The 18,304-nt window shown below is 63.9% G+C and overlaps 1 protein-coding gene across 7 annotated transcripts in view; it reads left to right on the top strand.

Moving 5' to 3' along the window:
* The window catches only part of LOC102456975 (uncharacterized), a 40,954-nt gene that overhangs the window by 8,713 nt on the left and 13,937 nt on the right, over positions 1-18,304 (top strand). For 6 of the 7 annotated variants that reach the window (XR_012898914.1, XR_012898913.1, XM_075915288.1 and 3 more), the window contains exons 7-10: positions 155-388; positions 9,003-9,082; positions 15,973-16,222; positions 16,824-16,916. Coding sequence is in view for 5 of the 7 variants with exons in the window: in XM_075915288.1 (XP_075771403.1) it covers positions 155-388; positions 9,003-9,082; positions 15,973-16,222; positions 16,824-16,916 (657 nt within the window). In the remaining 2 variants the exon portion in view is untranslated. Of the gene's footprint in view, positions 1-154; positions 389-2,097; positions 3,977-9,002; positions 9,083-15,968; positions 16,223-16,765; positions 16,917-18,304 lie in introns of those variants that run through there. The other variant, XM_075915290.1, reaches the window with a different exon arrangement.

The following is an 18,304-nucleotide window of genomic DNA, read 5'->3' as shown; positions in this document are numbered from 1 at the left end:
AATCCATTGCCGACAGCCAGACACTCAGCCGGTGCCCATCACTGTGGTCTCTGATGGAGCAAGTTCCTGCCCTTCTTAATCTGGGGTCCAGATCTGTGGGGCGGCTGCAGACAGACCTGGCTTCCCCCTGAGCATGCGCTGCTGTCCTTCCCAGGTGGCTGCGCCCCAGACGGCGGAGCAACGCCACTTCTTGTCCCTGCTGCTGGAGCCGCGCAGCCTCCTGGTCCTGCGCGAGGACATGTACGTCCGGTACCTGCATGGGATCCAGCCCACCACCTCCGACGCCGTCACGCAGAAGGTGGCCAACGCGGCAGCCTGTGGCGCGGGGCTTGGGGATGAGCTGCGCCGGGGAACCCGGGTCTCACTCACCATCCGCCACGTCCCCAAGGTGCTGAAAACGGCCATCTTCCTGGGCAGAGGGAAGTGAGGGGAGGAGTTTGCCCCCTCGCCCGGTTCTGGGCTGAGAACCCTGCTGTGAAACATGCAATTAACGAGGGGCAGGGTGGCCCCGCCAAGACCCCTCTCGCTGCGCATGGGGAGGACGGAGAGAGCCGGCCCGCAGGAGGCGAGAAGAGGAGCCGTGGGGGGCGCAGAGCCTTGGACAGGCTGCAGCATGGCCTAGTGCTTAGAGCCAGAGGGCAGCGTGTAATGGAGTCCTGGCTCAGGGAGGGGTGTGGGGTCTAGTGGTTAGATGGGACCTCCTGGGTTCTGTTTCCAGGAGGGAGTGGTCGGAGCAGGCGATCGGAAGCCAGGACTTCTGGTTTCCGACTGCCCAGTGTTGCGGCTGCTTCACTGTGCGACCGTAAGGGACTCTGCCGTTGCCGCTCAGTGCCTCAGTTTCCCTGTTGTGCAGGGGTGGCTCTCTGTTTGCAAAGCCCTCTGAGCACTGCAGAAGTATGCAGCCCACTCGCCTCCTGGTGCCGCCCGTCAGACACGTTCATGTGAAACACCAATAAAGGGCTTGGCCGTGACTCTCCACCCGCGAGTGTTGTGCTTTCCGAGCTGGCCCCGGAGGAACTGGGATAGGGAGCGGCCCCGGCTCGGCAGGGGGTTAGCGCCTCCAGAAGGAGGCGAGGAGGCTGACGGGGGTGCACTGGGGGACCCAGCACGGAAGCCAGGAACACCAGCTACTGTTCTATTGCTGACACTGGGAGGAGAGCGGGGTCTAGTGGTTAGAGCAGCAGGGGAAAAGGGTCAGGGCCCCTGGGCTCTATAAGCCTGGCTCTGAAAAGAGCATGCTCAGAGCCCGGGAGTCAGGACACCTGGGTTAAGTCAGGGCGTTGCTGTATGCCTCAGTTTCCCCATCAGTAAAAGGGGAGAAATGTCCTACACCTCCCCTCCCCCTGAGGGGCTTAATTCACAAGCACAGGTGAAGCGCCGGGAGAGCCCCGATGGCAGGTGCTGAAATGCACAGCGTGGCTGTCATGGCCAGCTCCTGCGTCAAGCGGGGGGGGGGGGGAGGCGCCAGGGGGCGCCAGTTGGTGGGAATAGGCCATTGCCCCCCTGGATATTGATTTCACCCTGTGGGAGTCGGGCCTTCATCACATGCATCGGAGGGAAGGTGGTAGAGGGGCTAAGAGCCTGGCTGGGCACCGCCCCCTTGGTTCTGCGCTCCGGCTGTGGTGTGCACCGGCCGTGGGAAAACCGCGGGGCTGGCGTGGGGCATCGCAGTGCCGCAGCCGCCTCTCCTGGCTCGGGGCAAGAAGAACAGGAGGCAGCAGGGCTCGAAGAGATGGCGGGGGAGGGAGGGGATCGCTCACGGACTTTCCCCCGCTCTGTACATACGGCAGAGCCAGCTCTGGGAGGGAGCCTGGCTGGTCCTGCATTCGAGTCCTAGCTCTGCCCCTGTCTTTGTTTCCCTGGGCTACAGCACTTAGCCGCTCCGTGCCTCAGTTTCCCCATCTGTCACGGGGGGAGGGTGATGCCGCGGCCCTACCTCTCCGAGGGGTTGCGAGGCCCTTGGCGATGGGCACTAGAGAAGCGTGGTAGATCTGCACCGCGGGGGGCTGTCGCGCACAGTCCCCCTGAACCGCTCCCGTCTCCTCGGGGGAAATGGGGCAGAGGGGAGGGGCTGGGTGTCCTGGGGGTTCCTAAGCGGGAATGAAGGGGACTTGCTCCATTCTCAGTCGGTGGCCCGAAGGGACGGGCTTTGAGCTCAGTGATTTATGCAGCGCCTAGCACAATGGGGGCCTTGTTCAAGGGCGGGGTCCCTCAGTGCTACCGTAGTACACCTAATACGCCTGGCACAAAGCGGTCCTGGAGTGGGAGCGGGCCCTCAGGTGTGACTGTATAAATCGTCAGCTGGTCTTCCCAGCTGCACGGCCCAGGCCGGGGATTCCCAGCCAGCCCTCCATCTCCAGCCCCTCTCTGGTGGTCGAGCTAGAGTGCACCGGACGCCGTCCCGTCTTGATTTAAAGGCTCTAGTGAGGGGGATTTCTCCCCCAGCCTCCAGGCCCTGGATCAGTTGTCCTGTTGGTTCATTCCCTCGCTGTTTAAACGTTTGCCTCTTTCCCTGTCTGCAGCCTTGTGTGCCGGTGCACCGAGCTCCCCCGCCTGCCTAGCTACTTACCGACCGGATCAAGCAGCCTTTCGACGTTCCCTGAGCTAATTCCGCTCGGGCTCTGCACATGGGGAGACCTGCCGGCCTCTTCCCCCTCTCAGACAGGACTGGCTTTGGGGCCCAGCCTTCGGGTCTATGGTGGGGCATGGGGCAGGGCTGTAGCATGGTGCGTGGTGCCCATTTCTCTGCTCCCCAGGGCCCAGCGGGGTGCGTTAGAGCAGGCTGCTGTCCTTCCTGTCGCCACGGGGAGGGGCTGCTGTACACGCAGGGCGTGCAGATGGGTTATCAGGTCTCCCCACAAAGGTCCCATTCAGTTCCCCTCCAACTCTCCAAGAAATGGCCTTTGCAGATACAGGATCCTGCCTCTGAATGCGGACAGGTCAGGGAAGGGAGAGCCCGGGGAAGTTTCAATGGGGCGAGATTAGAGTTTCCCTTTGTTGGGCTGCAATGCAGCCGGGTTCCTGCTCATCCGTGGCCGTGGTGATGTTCTGATTAAGGCCTTTGGGGACCGCCCCGTGCGGGACAGAGCTGTGCCTTGCCTTGTCTTCCAGCATCTGCCATCAGCCAGCCTGTGTGGGAAGGGAATTCGACCCCTAGAGCCGTCTCAGTTCCCCCTAGCCTGGGGGAGGGCTACAGAAGCAGGATTGGGACTCGGATAGTCCCAGCTCTGTGGAGGGAAAAAGGCGGGGGCGGGAGCAGGGAGACAGGACTCCTGGGTTCTCATTGGAGTTCTGGGAGAGCAGTGAGGTCTAGTGGTTGGAGCAGAGAGGCGGCTGGGAGTTGGAACTCCTGGGTTCCAGTCGGCACTCCTGGAGGAGGAGAGTGAAGTCTAGTGGTTAGAGCAGGGAGGCGGGACTCCTGGGTTCTCACCCCTGCCCCAGCTCTGGGAGGGGGCTTGTCTAGTGCTTCGAGTGCGTACGGGAGCCCGGACTCGGGTTTTATTCCTGGCTCTGTCACTGCCTCTTCCTCCTCCTCAGTTTCCCCATCTCTGGGGCGACTCTCACCCTGCTGGGGAGCTGCAGTGGCATCCGTCCAGCGCTCAAACCCTCATGCGGTCGCATTTCCTGGCACCTCTCTGTCAACCCAGGCTGTCTGGGGCCAGACCAGCCACTGAACTGGGTTCCTCTTTGCCCCGGCTGAGCCCGGGGGGCGGGGAACGCCCCAGTGCGATGCCCCTCCTGGTGCTGAGCCACTGGCCCCCTCTGCGCCCAGCCGAGCCGCTTTGCATGCGCCCTGTTTGTTTGAGCAGCTGGGTTGGGCTGGGCTTCCGCTCTCTCGTACCTGTCAGGGGAAGGTCAAGTTACTTGGCACCCGCCAGCCTCCCTCTGCCTGCGCTGCCTTTGTGCTGTTTTCCTGGCCCAGCGCCCCTGCCCCGCGAGCGGGCCGGGAGATCGCTCGCCACCCGTCTCCGGCCAGGTGGGGAGATGCGCGGGGCAGGGGGCGGGGCTGTTAGCGATCGATCAGCCGGGCAGGTGCAAAGGGGCCTCGGGGCTCGGTGGAACTGCGGCTCCGGCGGGTCGCGGAGGATCTGAATTCAGCTGGCTGCTTGGCAGGTAGGGTGCGGGCAGCGCCCTGGGCGGGCCGGACCCGGCGTTACGGGCCATTCAGCTTTCAGCCTCTCTGAGCTGCTGCCAGCCATGCTGCTCTCGGCTCCGCATCTGTCACGGGGGTGAGGGAAATCTGGAAGAAAGGGTCCGGTGCTCGTAGCAGGGACTGCAGGGTGGGTCCTGATCATAATTACAGCCTGGCCCCCCATCTCGTGGGGGACTCTGTGCTGCACCTATCACAGTGGGGGGGCCGGTTTTGTTTGGGGAGGGGCTGTGCTGTGCCCAGCACAATAGGGGCTCCTGATGTGGGAGGGGGGCTGGTCTGTGCTGTGCCTGGAGCAGCCGGGGGCCCGGGCAGGGTCTCGCATGCGGCGGGGTGGTGCCGGGATCCACGTAACCGGCAGCAGCGCTAGAAACACGAGGCTCCGTTCTCCCCTCCAAGCCGCCCCAGGCTCCCGCTGGCTCGGAGCCGCTTCCCGGCCGGAGCCACGTTCCCAGAGCTGAGCCGGAGGAGCAGGTGCGCTCGGCAAGGTCAATATTGATTCTGTAGCTTTCCCCCGGGCTGCCAGGCCGGAGACGTGGCCTGGGCGATGACAAAGTGCAAAGTTTGTGGCTTCCCTGGGGCTGGCAGGACATCGCGGTTCGGGTAGGGGGGCCGTGCCTTAAAGGGGACGCGCTGCAGGAAAGATGGGTTAAGCAAGCCAGGATCGGGCCCCATGGTCCTGTGTAATGTCACGGGCCCTCCAGGCCTTGGCTTGTAGGAGCTGTCTGGGCAGGGTGGGGGATCTAACCAGGGGCTCCTGGTGGCTTTGCTGGCAGCCCCACATGCCTGCACCTGGCCGGAGCGGGCCCTGCCTGGCTACAAAGGGTTTCCTGCCTATCTGGCCCTGCCTTGTAAAGCACTTTGAGGCCTCCTGTTGCTGAGAGCGAGAGTCTCCCCCCCCCCACCCCCCCGTCTTCTGTGTCCCAGAAATTAATTTGCCATTTCTCCATTGGAGAATACGAACTAGGGGATGGAGAGTTCTTCCTCCCCAGCCCCCTCTTCTCTTTGCTGGTCACCGTTCGATTGCAGGGTGGGAAAACAGAAGGGTGGGTGTTAGGGCTGCCACTGATCTCGGTCACTGTGCGGGCCCCGATCTCGGTCGCTGTGTGTTTGGGCGCCCGGCCCGGCAGGGCCCTGATCTCGGTCACTGTGTGTCTGGGCAGCGCCCGGCCCGGCAGGGCCCTGATCTCGGTCACTGTGTGTCTGGGCGGCGCCCGGCCCGACGGGGCCCTGATCTCGGTCACTGTGTGTCTGGGCGCCCGGCCCGACGGGCCCTGATCTCGGTCGCTGTGTGTTTGGGCGCCCGGCCCGGCAGGGCCCTGATCTCGGTCACTGTGTGTCTGGGCGGCGCCCGGCCCGACGGGGCCCTGATCTCGGTCACTGTGTGTCTGGGCGGCGCCCGGCCCGACGGGCCCTGATCTCGGTCACTGTGTGTCTGGGCGGCGCCCGGCCCGACGGGCCCTGATCTCGGTCACTGTGTGTCTGGGCAGCACCCGGCCCGACGGGCCCTGATCTCGGTCACTGTGTGTCTGGGCGGCGCCCGGCCCGACGGGCCCTGATCTCGGTCACTGTGTGTCTGGGCGGCGCCCGGCCCGACGGGCCCTGATCTCGGTCACTGTGTGTCTGGGCGGCACCCGGCCCGACGGGGCCCTGATCTCGGTCACTGTGTGTCTGGGCGGCACCCGGCCCGACGGGGCCCTGATCTCGGTCGCTGTGTGTCTGGGCGGCGCCCGGCCCGACGGGGCCCCGATCTCGGTCGCTGTGTGTTTGGGCGCCCGGCCCGGCAGGGCCCTGATCTCGGTCACTGTGTGTCTGGGCGGCGCCCGGCCCGACGGGGCCCTGATCTCGGTCACTGTGTGTCTGGGCGGCGCCCGGCCCGACGGGCCCTGATCTCGGTCACTGTGTGTCTGGGCAGCACCCGGCCCGACGGGCCCTGATCTCGGTCACTGTGTGTCTGGGCGGCGCCCGGCCCGACGGGCCCTGATCTCGGTCACTGTGTGTCTGGGCGGCGCCCGGCCCGACGGGCCCTGATCTCGGTCACTGTGTGTCTGGGCGGCGCCCGGCCCGACGGGCCCTGATCTCGGTCACTGTGTGTCTGGGCGGCACCCGGCCCGACGGGGCCCTGATCTCGGTCACTGTGTGTCTGGGCGGCGCCCGGCCCGACGGGCCCTGATCTCGGTCACTGTGTGTCTGGGCGCCCGGCCCGACGGGCCCTGATCTCGGTCACTGTGTGTCTGGGCGCCCGGCCCGACGGGGCCCTGATCTCGGTCACTGTGTGTCTGGGCGGCGCCCGGCCCGACGGGCCCTGATCTCGGTCACTGTGTGTCTGGGCAGCACCCGGCCCGACGGGCCCTGATCTCGGTCACTGTGTGTCTGGGCGGCGCCCGGCCCGACGGGCCCTGATCTCGGTCACTGTGTGTCTGGGCAGCACCCGGCCCGACGGGCCCTGATCTCGGTCACTGTGTGTCTGGGCGGCGCCCGGCCCGACGGGCCCTGATCTCGGTCACTGTGTGTCTGGGCGGCACCCGGCCCGACGGGGCCCTGATCTCGGTCGCTGTGTGTCTGGGCGGCGCCCGGCCCGACGGGGCCCCGATCTCGGTCGCTGTGTGTTTGGGCGCCCGGCCCGGCAGGGCCCTGATCTCGGTCACTGTGTGTCTGGGCGGCGCCCGGCCCGACGGGGCCCTGATCTCGGTCACTGTGTGTCTGGGCGGCGCCCGGCCCGACGGGCCCTGATCTCGGTCACTGTGTGTCTGGGCAGCACCCGGCCCGACGGGCCCTGATCTCGGTCACTGTGTGTCTGGGCGGCGCCCGGCCCGACGGGCCCTGATCTCGGTCACTGTGTGTCTGGGCAGCACCCGGCCCGACGGGCCCTGATCTCGGTCACTGTGTGTCTGGGCGGCGCCCGGCCCGACGGGCCCTGATCTCGGTCACTGTGTGTCTGGGCGGCACCCGGCCCGACGGGGCCCTGATCTCGGTCACTGTGTGTCTGGGCGGCGCCCGGCCCGACGGGCCCTGATCTCGGTCACTGTGTGTCTGGGCGCCCGGCCCGACGGGCCCTGATCTCGGTCACTGTGTGTCTGGGCGCCCGGCCCGACGGGGCCCTGATCTCGGTCACTGTGTGTCTGGGCGGCGCCCGGCCCGACGGGCCCTGATCTCGGTCACTGTGTGTCTGGGCGGCGCCCAGCCCGACGGGCCCTGATCTCGGTCACTGTGTGTCTGGGCGGCGCCCGGCCCGACGGGCCCTGATCTCGGTCACTGTGTGTCTGGGCGGCGCCCGGCCCGACGGGCCCTGATCTCGGTCACTGTGTGTCTGGGCGGCGCCCGGCTCAATGGGGCCCTGATCTCGGTCACTGTGTGTCTGGGCGGCACCCGGCCCGACGGGGCCCTGATCTCGGTCACTGTGTGTCTGGGCGGCGCCCGGCCCGACGGGCCCTGATCTCGGTCACTGTGTGTCTGGGCGGCGCCCGGCCCGACGGGCCCTGATCTCGGTCACTGTGTGTCTGGGCGCCCGGCCCGACGGGGCCCTGATCTCGGTCACTGTGTGTCTGGGCGGCGCCCGGCCCAACGGGCCCTGATCTCGGTCACTGTGTGTCTGGGCGGCGCCCGGCCCGACGGGGCCCTGATCTCGGTCACTGTGTGTCTGGGCGGCGCCCGGCCCGACGGGGCCCTGATCTCGGTCACTGTGTGTCTGGGCGGCGCCCGGCCCGACGGGGCCCTGATCTCGGTCACTGTGTGTCTGGGCGGCGCCCGGCCCGACGGGCCCTGATCTCGGTCACTGTGTGTCTGGGCGGCGCCCGGCCCGACGGGCCCTGATCTCGGTCACTGTGTGTCTGGGCGGCGCCCGGCCCGACGGGCCCTGATCTCGGTCACTGTGTGTCTGGGTGGCGCCCGGCCCGACGGGCCCTGATCTCGGTCACTGTGTGTCTGGGCGGCGCCCGGCCCGACGGGGCCCTGATCTCGGTCACTGTGTGTCTGGGCGGCGCCCGGCCCGACGGGGCCCTGATCTCGGTCACTGTGTGTCTGGGCGGCGCCCGGCCCGACGGGCCCTGATCTCGGTCACTGTGTGTCTGGGCGGCGCCCGGCCCGACGGGCCCTGATCTCGGTCACTGTCTGTCTGGGCGGTGCCCAGCCCGACGGGCCCTGATCTCGGTCACTGTCTGTCTGGGCGGCGCCCAGCCCGATGGGGCCCTGATCTCGGTCACTGTGTGTCTGGGCAGCGCCCGGCCCGACGGGGCCCTGATCTCGGTCACTGTGTGTCTGGGCGGCACCCGGCCCGACGGGCCCTGATCTCGGTCACTGTGTATCTGGGCGGCGCCCGGCCTGACGGGCCCTGATCTCGGTCACTGTGTGTCTGGGCGGCGCCCGGCCCGACGGGCCCTGATCTCGGTCACTGTGTGTCCGGGCGGCGCCCGGCCCGACAGGCCCTGATCTCGGTCACTGTGTGTCTGGGCGGCGCCCGGCCCGACGGGCCCTGATCTCGGTCACTGTGTGTCTGGGCGCCCGGCCCGACGGGCCCTGATCTCGGTCACTGTGTGTCTGGGCGGCGCCCGGCCCGACGGGCCCTGATCTCGGTCACTGTGTGTCTGGGCGCCCGGCCCGACGGGCCCTGATCTCGGTCACTGTGTGTCTGGGCGCCCGGCCCGACGGGCCCTGATCTCGCTTTTTCATGCTGTGTTCCAGTGAGTTCAGCCGCCACTCACAGCGCAAAGGACCGAATGGTGTTTCAGACTTGGAGAACTGGGGTTCAGCAGCTAAAGCAAAATACATTTTGTGTTTCTCAGGTCGCTGCCTTCCAGGGCTCGGCCTCGCGATAGAAACATCTCCCTGAAACTTTTTTCTTCTCTCTCCTTAGCAAAGAATTTGTGGCAGCCCCAACACCCAACCTCCTGTTTTCTCCCTTTGGAAACTAACGGGGACCAGCAAAGGATTTGGGTAAGAGGGGCTGGGGAGGAAGAAATATCCATCCCTTATTTCGTATTCTCCCATGAAGAAACAGCAGTTTATTGTCTGGGACGCAGAAGTGGGGGGAGATAATGAGAATCCCAAGCTCTTAGCAGAGGGAAGCCTCCAAGTGCTTTACAAGGCAGGGCTGTATCAGTATCTCCACGTTTACAGAGGGAGAAACTGAGGCACAGAGCAGTGCTGTGACTTGCCTCAATGACTCTGCCGTTGTCATCTGCAGCTGTGGCATCGCCACCTGCTCAGTCGTCAATAAAAATGTTCCCTCTATTTTTTTTCCCATCCATGAGCGGAATACATTTTGTTCTGTGCGCTGAGGCAGGTGTGGATGTGCACCACCCAAGGCAACACATGCTGCCGGCTGTGGAGTTTCTGCCACTGGGCGCCATTTGAATCTCTGCTGGGTGGCTGCCCAGATGCACAGCTTACCGGGAGCCCTGATCGATACCTGTCCGCCCAATTTCCAGGATCCGCCAGGGCCCTCCCCCGCTTCACTTTGCAGGCCCCTCCCCCTGCGACCTCCCCCTGTTCTCTCCCAAACAGGGACAGTCACAAAGTCATGATCAAAGTCCAGAGGCGGCAGAATCCGGGACTTCACGCTGTAGCTCACAAAGAACAGGAATTTCCATGGTTAAGGGAGCAAAGGTGGAGCAGAAAATCAGCAGGCAGTTCCAATGGGTTTCACTTTTTTTATATTGGAGGATTTACCTGATGTCACTTAGGTTCAGGGGTGGGGGTGGGGGGGCTCAGGGCAAGGGGTGGAGGGTGCAGGAGTCAGGGAAGGGGGCTGGGAGGTGGGGGGGCTCAGGGCAGGGTCTGATGGGTGCAGGAATCAAGGCAGGATGTTGGGGGGCTCAAGGCAAGGAGTGAGGTCTGCAGGGGCTGGGAGGGGTAGGCGGAAGGCCTGTCAGACGAGCCTGGCCAACGCTACAGGCCACACGGGCCGGGTGCCAAGGTCCCCGCTGGAGGCAGGGACGGTCTCGCCACGGTCTCGCCGCTGCTCAGACTCTAGGCCCAGGGACGGGGCGCTCTCCACGGCCACCCGGCACTGTGGGGCCCTCCCACGCCACCCCACGGCCAGGCAAGCCCCTGACCCTCGCAAGCCCCACCTGACGTCCCAGGGCCCAACCCCTGGGCTTTGACCCCGGAGCTCGTGGCTGCACTGGAGAGAAGCCGGGTGGGGTGCGGGGGCAGAAAGCGAAGCAGGTGAGGCCCCGGCGGTGCCGGAGATCAGGGGTTTGGGTCCCCTGGCTCGCTCCTCCGTACACCTGCTTGCCAGGGGCGCCCGGGCCGGCCCGAACAAACCGCTCATTCCAGGGGACGGCACATGGAGCCTGCGCAGGGGGAGCCAAAATCCAGCCTGTCCTCTGGGGTCTCCTCTCACACCGCTGCCTGAGCGGGGAGGGAGGGAAACACTCACATTTCAGACCGTTGCCCCTCCGCCCTTCCCAGCCTGTGTGTGCATCTGGCACCGCCGGCAGCTTCCCCATGTAGGACCCCCGCTCTGTGCCCCTCCCTACATCTCCTGGGCTCCCACCATTACCCCCGGCCAGGGCAGCCTCGCTGCTGGTGACCCCAAACCGGCTCTGGCTACGCCCCAGCTCCAAGTACAGGCTTTCCCTTGGCCGAGCACTTTCCCCGGCAGCAGGCAACGGCTGGAGCTCTGCCACCAGGGATGCAGGCAAAAGCAGCAGCACGAGCCTGGGGGCAGAGCCCTACAGCGGAATGCCACCGACCTTGGTTCTAGTCCTGGCACTGCCTTTTTCTGTGCCTCAGTTTCCCCTCCCACCCTTTGTCGAGTTAGACTGAAAGCTCGCTGGGGCAGGTCCGTCTTAGCAGGAAGGGGCCCAGGACAGAGCCGCCAATCAGCACTGTGGTCTATATACTGTATATTTGAGAGTTTGTGCGTCTGTCTGTCCTGCCGCCCATGAGTCTGTTCAAGACCTCCTCCCAAACGGGACGAGCCAGGACCACCCCATGCGGTGGGCAGCCTCCTCTTACAGCAACTGAAAGCAAGGGCAGGGCTTGGTTGCGCCAGGACAATGGGATGTGCCTGGAATGCGACTGTTTCGCATCACACAGAAAGGGAGGGCTCTGATAGCAGGGACTGTTATACGCCAGTATGACCACACGGGGGCAGCAAGCGTGGCCCCCACCACCCCAACAGCCCTGGAGAGCCACAGAGCAGCTGCCGACCAGGCAGTGCAGCACCAGCCATCCCGGTTGGCCCAGAGAAGAGGCCTCGGCCACTCTAACAGCCCGGGAGAGCCATGGAGCAGCCACCAGCAGCCCTGGGGAGCAGCCATGAGGCTGGCGCTAGCGACCAGGTCCAGGGAGCCTGAGCCGACCCCTCCCGCCCGGCTCTGCCCGAGGCAGTGAGCAAGGCTTGGGAGACTGGCTGAAAGCAATCAGAAATCCTCCCTTCCCCCAGCCCTTCAGCATCCCTGAACGTTGCATCCCTTAGCCCCAGCACCAGCTCTCAGCTGGGAGCCAGATCGGTCCAGCCTGGCTGTAGGTCTCCCCTTGGCCCTCTGCTCAGCTCCACCCGCCCCCCCGCAACCTGGGTCTCCCCGGATGGGCCCTGGGAGGCAGAGACCAGCCAGATCCACGTCCACACTGGCCCCTGGCGGGCGGGCAGGATTCTCCAGAGGCTGTTCCACCCCAGTGTGGCGCGGGGGGGGTCTCAGCGTGCCTGCGACTCAGGGCCCACCGAGGCCGGTCACCCCCGCCCAGGGGGGCCAGAATCATGCCCAGGCTGACAGTGCCGGCTGCAGGGGGGCGACCAGGCCCCTGCACTGTGCCCGGCGGGGTGGGGATGGGGGGGATGGTGGACTCCGGGCCCCTCTGTGTGTTTTTCATTGTTGAAACGCAATCGAATTGGCTTTTGCCGCCTCTTCCGAAGGGCGCGGCTGTTTGCCGAGCGCGGGGTCTGTGTGCTCAGGACCTGGGGGCTCCGCGGGCGGCGTCATTCCAGAGGGGGGCGGCCCCCGGGAGGGGGGAAGGCCCGGCCAGGCAGGCGAGCGAAGGCGACGGGGGCGCGCTCAGACTTGCAGGGCGCTGCTGGAAGCCGGCCCGCGTCACCGTTTCTTTATGTGGCGTGGGGCAGCCCCGGAGGGGAGTGGGTGGAGCGGTGGGTGCTGGGCAGGAGGACGCCTGGGTTCTTTCCCCAGCTGCCAGAGGACAGTGGCGTCTAGTGGTTAGAGCAGGAAGGCCTGGGAGTCAAAATTCCTGGGATCTAATCTCTGCCCGGCTCTGGCAGGGGATTGCGGTCTGGTGGGCTAGTCACGGCCAGGGAAGCAGGACTCCTGGGTTCTGTCATCGTCTCAGGAGCTGGGTGGAGGGGCAGGTTCTTTACCTCTGTCACTGACACCACGAGGCCAGGGCAGTGAAATGCCAAGCCCTGTGTATCCGGGGATACTGGGATTTCTGAAGGTTTAGTGCCAAGGGGCTGTAGGCAGCAGCTCTGGCTCCTAGTCCTGGCTTTCCCCTGACGTTTTGTGGCCTCCCCATGTGGTTGAAGCCCACCCAGCAATGAAGGGGCCCATCCGTGGCCCCCCCTCGCTGTGTGCCCCCTCCACGGCTCCCCTCGCTCGCTGCGCGATGCTGCCGGAAGACGTTCCCCCGGCACCGCCGGCCGGGATCCATGCGCTGAAGCTGGTGGCCTGGAAACCGCCCAGCAACTGTCCGGGGAGGGGTGTTAAGGCTCCTGGGGCACGACAAAGAAATCTCAGGCTGGTTGGCGCGCAGGCTGCTGGGGAGCAGAGGACAGGGCAGGCGGGGGAGGGGGCCTTCCGGGTTTGGCTGGCAAAGGAGGCGGCAGATGCCAGGCAGCTCCCTGCCGGCTGCGGCAGACCCTAGGCAGTGAGTTCTGTTGTGGGGCGGGGGCGTGCTGCAGGCTGGCACAGCTGGAGGGGAGAGACCTCTGGCCGGCGGGCGGGGTGGCAGGTGGGGGCTGATGTGATGAGACCCTGCCTGTGTTGCTGCCCAGCACTGTTTCCTTGTGCCCCCCCCTCCATCTGGCCTTGGCTTAGAAGCTCTCTGAGGAGAATGTACAGCGCCTAGCACAGCAGGGTCCTGAGCCATAGCTGGGGTGCCCTATCCCCTACCGTAATACACCCAATAGCCATGCACCTGTACAGTACCTGGCACAGTACTGGGGGCCCTAGACACAACCATAATTCACCTAATAGGAATTAAAATGCACAGTCCTTAGTACGGTGAGATACTGGGGTGCCGAGGTGCTACTGTAATACACCTAGTAATAATAGTGCTGCTCCCTTGGCCTGAGCCCCTGGGAGAGGTCTTGCAGGCAATGTTCCTTCTCTTTTGTTCTGTCAATGTGTGGAATACATTTTGTTACATGCACCAAGGCATGTGCAGATGTGCACCACCAATTGGAACGCCTGCTGCTGGCTGGGGGCACTTGATCCGCTGGGTAGCATCTGAATCTCTCCTGGGTGGCCGCCCAAGCGCCCTGCTTACAGGGAACGTCGCTTGCAAGGTTCTCTGTGCCCGAGAAGCCCCGTCCCGCTGCCCCCCGTCAGAGTCACGCTCCTAATTCTTGCTTCCAGGCGTCAGCCAGCAAAGCAGGTGCCTGCAGAACCAGGAAGGTTTCTCCCGCCCCTCCCGCGATGCACAGTTGTAATCTGAGCGCTGGGAAGGGCAAATTTCCTCTTCCACTGGGGACTGGCTGCAGCTGGGGGCGAGGCACTGGATGGGGTGCCCAGTGCTCTGGGGTGGTCTTAGATGCCTGGCTGGTGGAGCTCACATGCTCCAGGTCCAACAGATGCCCAGATTCGGGGCCAGGAAGGAATTTCCCCCATGTCGGATTGGCAGGGACATTGGGAGTTTGGTTTTTTTTTTTTGGCTTTCTTGCAGCAGGGGCTGCTGGGATCATCCGGGCACGTCTCACCTAATCAGGTCTCTGCCGGGACAGGGGGCTCGGGCCCTGCTGGCCCCTCGGTCTCTGCTGGCCTCCGCCTGCCGTTCGCAGTTTGCTCTCAGTCCAGCTTGGTGCGAGACACGTGGGCGGAACAGCCTGTCCGGGAGAGCGCGCTGCAGGAGGGCAGGCACGCCGAGTTAATGTTCCCCTGCCTCTGCCTGCTCCCACCACGCCCTGCTGCCCTTCCCCGGTCCGGGCATTGCTCTGCCCGGCTAGTGTGCTTCAGGCGGGCACCCCTCCTCGGGCAGCTCCATGCAGGCGCTTGGCTGGCTCCCTGGGCCGGTCCTGGCAGAGGGCACGGCCGCTTTAGCTGCAGTGAGATCTCTGGCTGTTCCGGGGGCGCCCATGAGCCCCTTTCAGCAGAGCAGCTGTAATAGCAGCAGGAGCCGGGCCACGACCCGTGAAACGAGACGAAGTCAGACTGGAAAGAGTGGGCGCCGTTCCCCCCGCAAGGGGCAGGCCGGCTTCTCCAGCGCTGGACGCAGGAAGGGGCAGGCTGGGTCAGACGAAGGGTTTCCAGTCCCCCCTGGCTTCCCGGATATCAAACGCAGGTTGCCCTGGAGCAGGACCCGGCTCTTGCACTCGGAAGGCAGGATAAGGGACACCTGGAAGAGAGCTTAGGTGGGGTCTGGAGTGGCCTAGGAGCTAGGGCAGCCTCCTGGGGGAACCAGGGTGGTGGGTTTGCTACCCACTCCCAGGAGCAGCTGGCCACCCAACACCAGCCTTGCAATGGACAGACCTGGCACCCTCGGGACATAGGAAGGATAAAGGGGGCCAATGCCAGGTGCCTGTGGACAGAACAAGGCAATTTTAAGGGATCCATCTGCTCCCAACTTCTCTTCTCTCTCCCCTGTTCCACGTCCCTGTCTCTGCCTCCCTCCCCAGTCATATGTCTACACTGCCACTGCCACCCTAGTTTGAACTAGGCTGGCTAATGTAGGCATTCGAACTTGCAAACGAAGCCTGGGATTTAAATATCCCCGACTTTATTTGCATGTTCCCAGGCGCAAGGAGGTTTAACGGTAGTTTGAATTAGGAGCTTTAATTCGAACTACCTAGCCTGTGCCGCGTGTGGCTGCGGGTAGGGAGTTTAAACTACGAGGCATTTAAAAATGGCAGCGCCCGGGAACATGCAAATAAAGCCCAGGATATTTAAATCCCAGGCTTCGTTTGCAAATTCGAATGCCTGCATTAGCCTCCCTACTTGGAACTAGAGGGCTAGTGTAGACGTACCCTTAGATTCCCAGGTCCTCCGCCAAGGCAGGCTGCTGCTGGGATGTGCCATCTGTCAGCAAATGGCTCCCTGGCTCCCTGCCATTAGCCCAGTCGTGTCCCGCAGCCGGCACAAGCCCTGGTTGCCACCTACGCCTGCTCTCCACCTGGGGGTGGCAGATTTAAGCCTCCTTTGCTCTCTGTGTTCTTGGCCCAGCCTGCACCCTGCTGTGTCACTTAGAGCCGCCGCGGAGCAGGGCCGAGACCCGTCACACTGCGGAGCGCTCTGGCTTCCCCTCCCTGACCTACCTACCCCCCATGGGCCCGGGGGGGCAGAGACGAGACCCCATGCAGCGAGTCCCAGCCACACCCCTCACCTGCTCCGTATGCCACCTGCACCCTGGCAGGGGGGACTGGGCAGGCTGCGGGAGGTGGCGGGGCGGGTTTTTGGAGGCTGGTTCCACCCATTTCCTGGCTCCCCTGTGTGGTGACACCCTTCTCCCCCCGCTTGGGGAGTCCAGGGGCCTCCCCAGCCTGGCTGTACTTTACGAGAGCAGACCTGCCCCCACCCCCCTGCAGAGGCAGGATTCTCTCTGCACCTGTTGCCCATAGGACTTCCTGTCGCCCCACCGGGGCCTTGCACTCTGGCCTGCCGCGCGACTCTCCCAGTGCCGTCAGCGTCAGACGAGATCCCTTTGTGCCCAGACAGACCTGGCAGGAGGGAGGCTCAGTCATGGGCCCTCGGCCGACGCTCCGGGCTCATCCAGACTCCTGGTCCCCCCCGAGCTGCCTGCTGCCCCCGCGGGGATTGTGACGTGTGGGGAGCCGGAGATGCAAAGGAGCAGCCAGGCTTGGAGCTCTGGGCCTGCTCATCTGAAGCCTGGGATGTCCCCTGCACACTGCGGGGAGCCGGTGCCCGGCTGCGGCGTCTGCGCGGCCTCCGTGGAGAAACGGATCAGGTGAGGCCGGGATCCAGTATCCGGGGGTGGGGGGAGAAGGCGACACCCAGCATCCGGACATGTGGGGAGGGGTGTCGGCCTTTCTGAGTCCCACCACCTGCAATGGGGCTATGACCCACCTCGTCCCACCACCTGCAATGGGGCTATGACCCACCTCGCCCCACCACCTGCAATGGGGCTATGACCCACCTCGCCCCACCACCTGCAATGGGGCTATGACCCACCTCGTCCCACCACCTGCAATGGGGCTATGACCCATCTCTTCCCAGCATCCTTTGAGGGGGCAAAGGACCGTGGGGCGTTGGTCCAGGGGTCGTGCTGTGGGCAGCAGGAAAAAGGGGGAAAAGAGCTGAGGCGAGGCGGGTGTGGGAGGGGGAGGCGCGAGGGGGCCGGATTGTATTGGAGGGGGGCTGAGTCTGTATCTCCGGGAGACGCCAGACCTCCCCGGCCGCTGCACCAAGCTTCCCCGTCCTGCCGGGCCGTGGCAGCCTGGAGGAGCTGGGATGGCCGGGTGCTGTGAGGTTCCTTGCGGTCTCCCTGCAGGGCTGAGCAGGCCTGCCGGCTGCACGAGCTGGTCCTGGACTCCCTGTCCCGCTTCCAGGACTGGCTGCAGGCGGCGGAGCGGTGGGCTGCCTCCCCTGCCTCTGCCCAGGTGCCCTTCCCTGTGGCCAAGGAAGAGCTCAAAAAGTTTGAGGTGAGAAAACAGCAGGGAAGAAAGGGCAGCGGGGACCAGTGGGTGGAGCAATAGGCTGGGACTGCGGCCACCTGGGTTCTGCTCCTAGCTCTGCCACCCTCCTGTGGAGTGACCGTGGGCCAGCCCTTGTGCCCCCACGTGCCTCAGTTTCCCCTCCTACCTGTTGTCTAAACACTTAGCACAGTGGATTGGCATGTAGGTGCTACCGTAATACACGTAATAGTGCGCAGCATGATGAGGCCCCAAACTCCAACAGGGCTTTTAGACAATTCCGAAATATACCTAATCAGACTCGCTCCAGTGGGGCCTCAAACCCTGATGGGGACTGTAGATGCTACCATAATATTCCTAATAAAGCTCAGGCATTGGGATCCAGGTGCTGGATGGGGACCGGTAGCTGCTACCGACATTAACCTAAAAGGGTTCAGTGCGGCGACAGTAGGTGGTGGAGTCCTCAGCCATTACATAATACTGGGGGGAATTACTGCTTTCTTCTGCGCAGTGATGTTGGCACAGCGGGAGGAGAACCGGGCTGGCAGAAAAGCTCCTCGGGGGAGGCCCTGAGTTGTGTTTGTTTAAGTCCTTTTATTTCAAAGGTGCCAGGAAAAGCGAATCCACAGAAGCTCAAACAAGGGAAACACTTACACACACACACACCCCCCCCCAGTCCTTCCCCTTGGCAAGAGGCTAACGAGTTCTCCCATTTCCATGGTGATTCATGGATCTCAGTAGCTCCTTGGGACCCTTTCATTTAGATTCACATTCCCCCCTCCCTGGCCTGGGTTATTTCCATTTGACAGACAGGGAAAGAGAGAAAGTGTCTCACCCCAGTGGCTGTGTCTAGGCTACACAGTTCTTCTGGAAAAAAATACACAAATTGCAAACCGCAATTTGCGTATCTTTTTCCGCTTCTTTTTTCAGAAGAGGCTTTTCCGACATGTGTCCCATCTACACTGGGCCAAATGTCGGGAAAAAAGCTTTTTCGGAACATCCCTTCTTCCTCGTAAGACGAGGGATGCTGAAAAACCACATCTGCTCTTCCAAAAAAAATTTCGGAAGAGCAGACGCATTCCTTGGATGTGGCAGAGTTTTTCTGGGATACCTCTGGTATCGCCAGAAAAACTCTGCAGTCTAGATGTACCCAGTGAGGGTGAGTCTACACTGCAGTGTTTTTTGGGGAAAAACCAGCCCGTTATTCCGGAAAAACAATACTTGCATCCACACTGCCCTTGAGTTCTTCCAAGGGAAAATTGAAAGACTGGAGGGGGTTTTCTGATGGCAGTAAACCTTATTCTACGAGGAAGAAACCTTTTGCCAAAAAAGCTTTTTCAGAAAAAGGCGTGTGTGTGGACACAGAAGAGGGCGTTCTTTCGAAAGACACAAGGAAA

The sequence above is a fragment of the Pelodiscus sinensis genome, unplaced genomic scaffold, assembly GCF_049634645.1.
Source record: "Pelodiscus sinensis isolate JC-2024 unplaced genomic scaffold, ASM4963464v1 ctg34, whole genome shotgun sequence".
NCBI lineage: Eukaryota > Metazoa > Chordata > Testudines > Trionychidae > Pelodiscus > Pelodiscus sinensis.
This window is presented reverse-complemented; position numbering and strand designations above follow the sequence as displayed.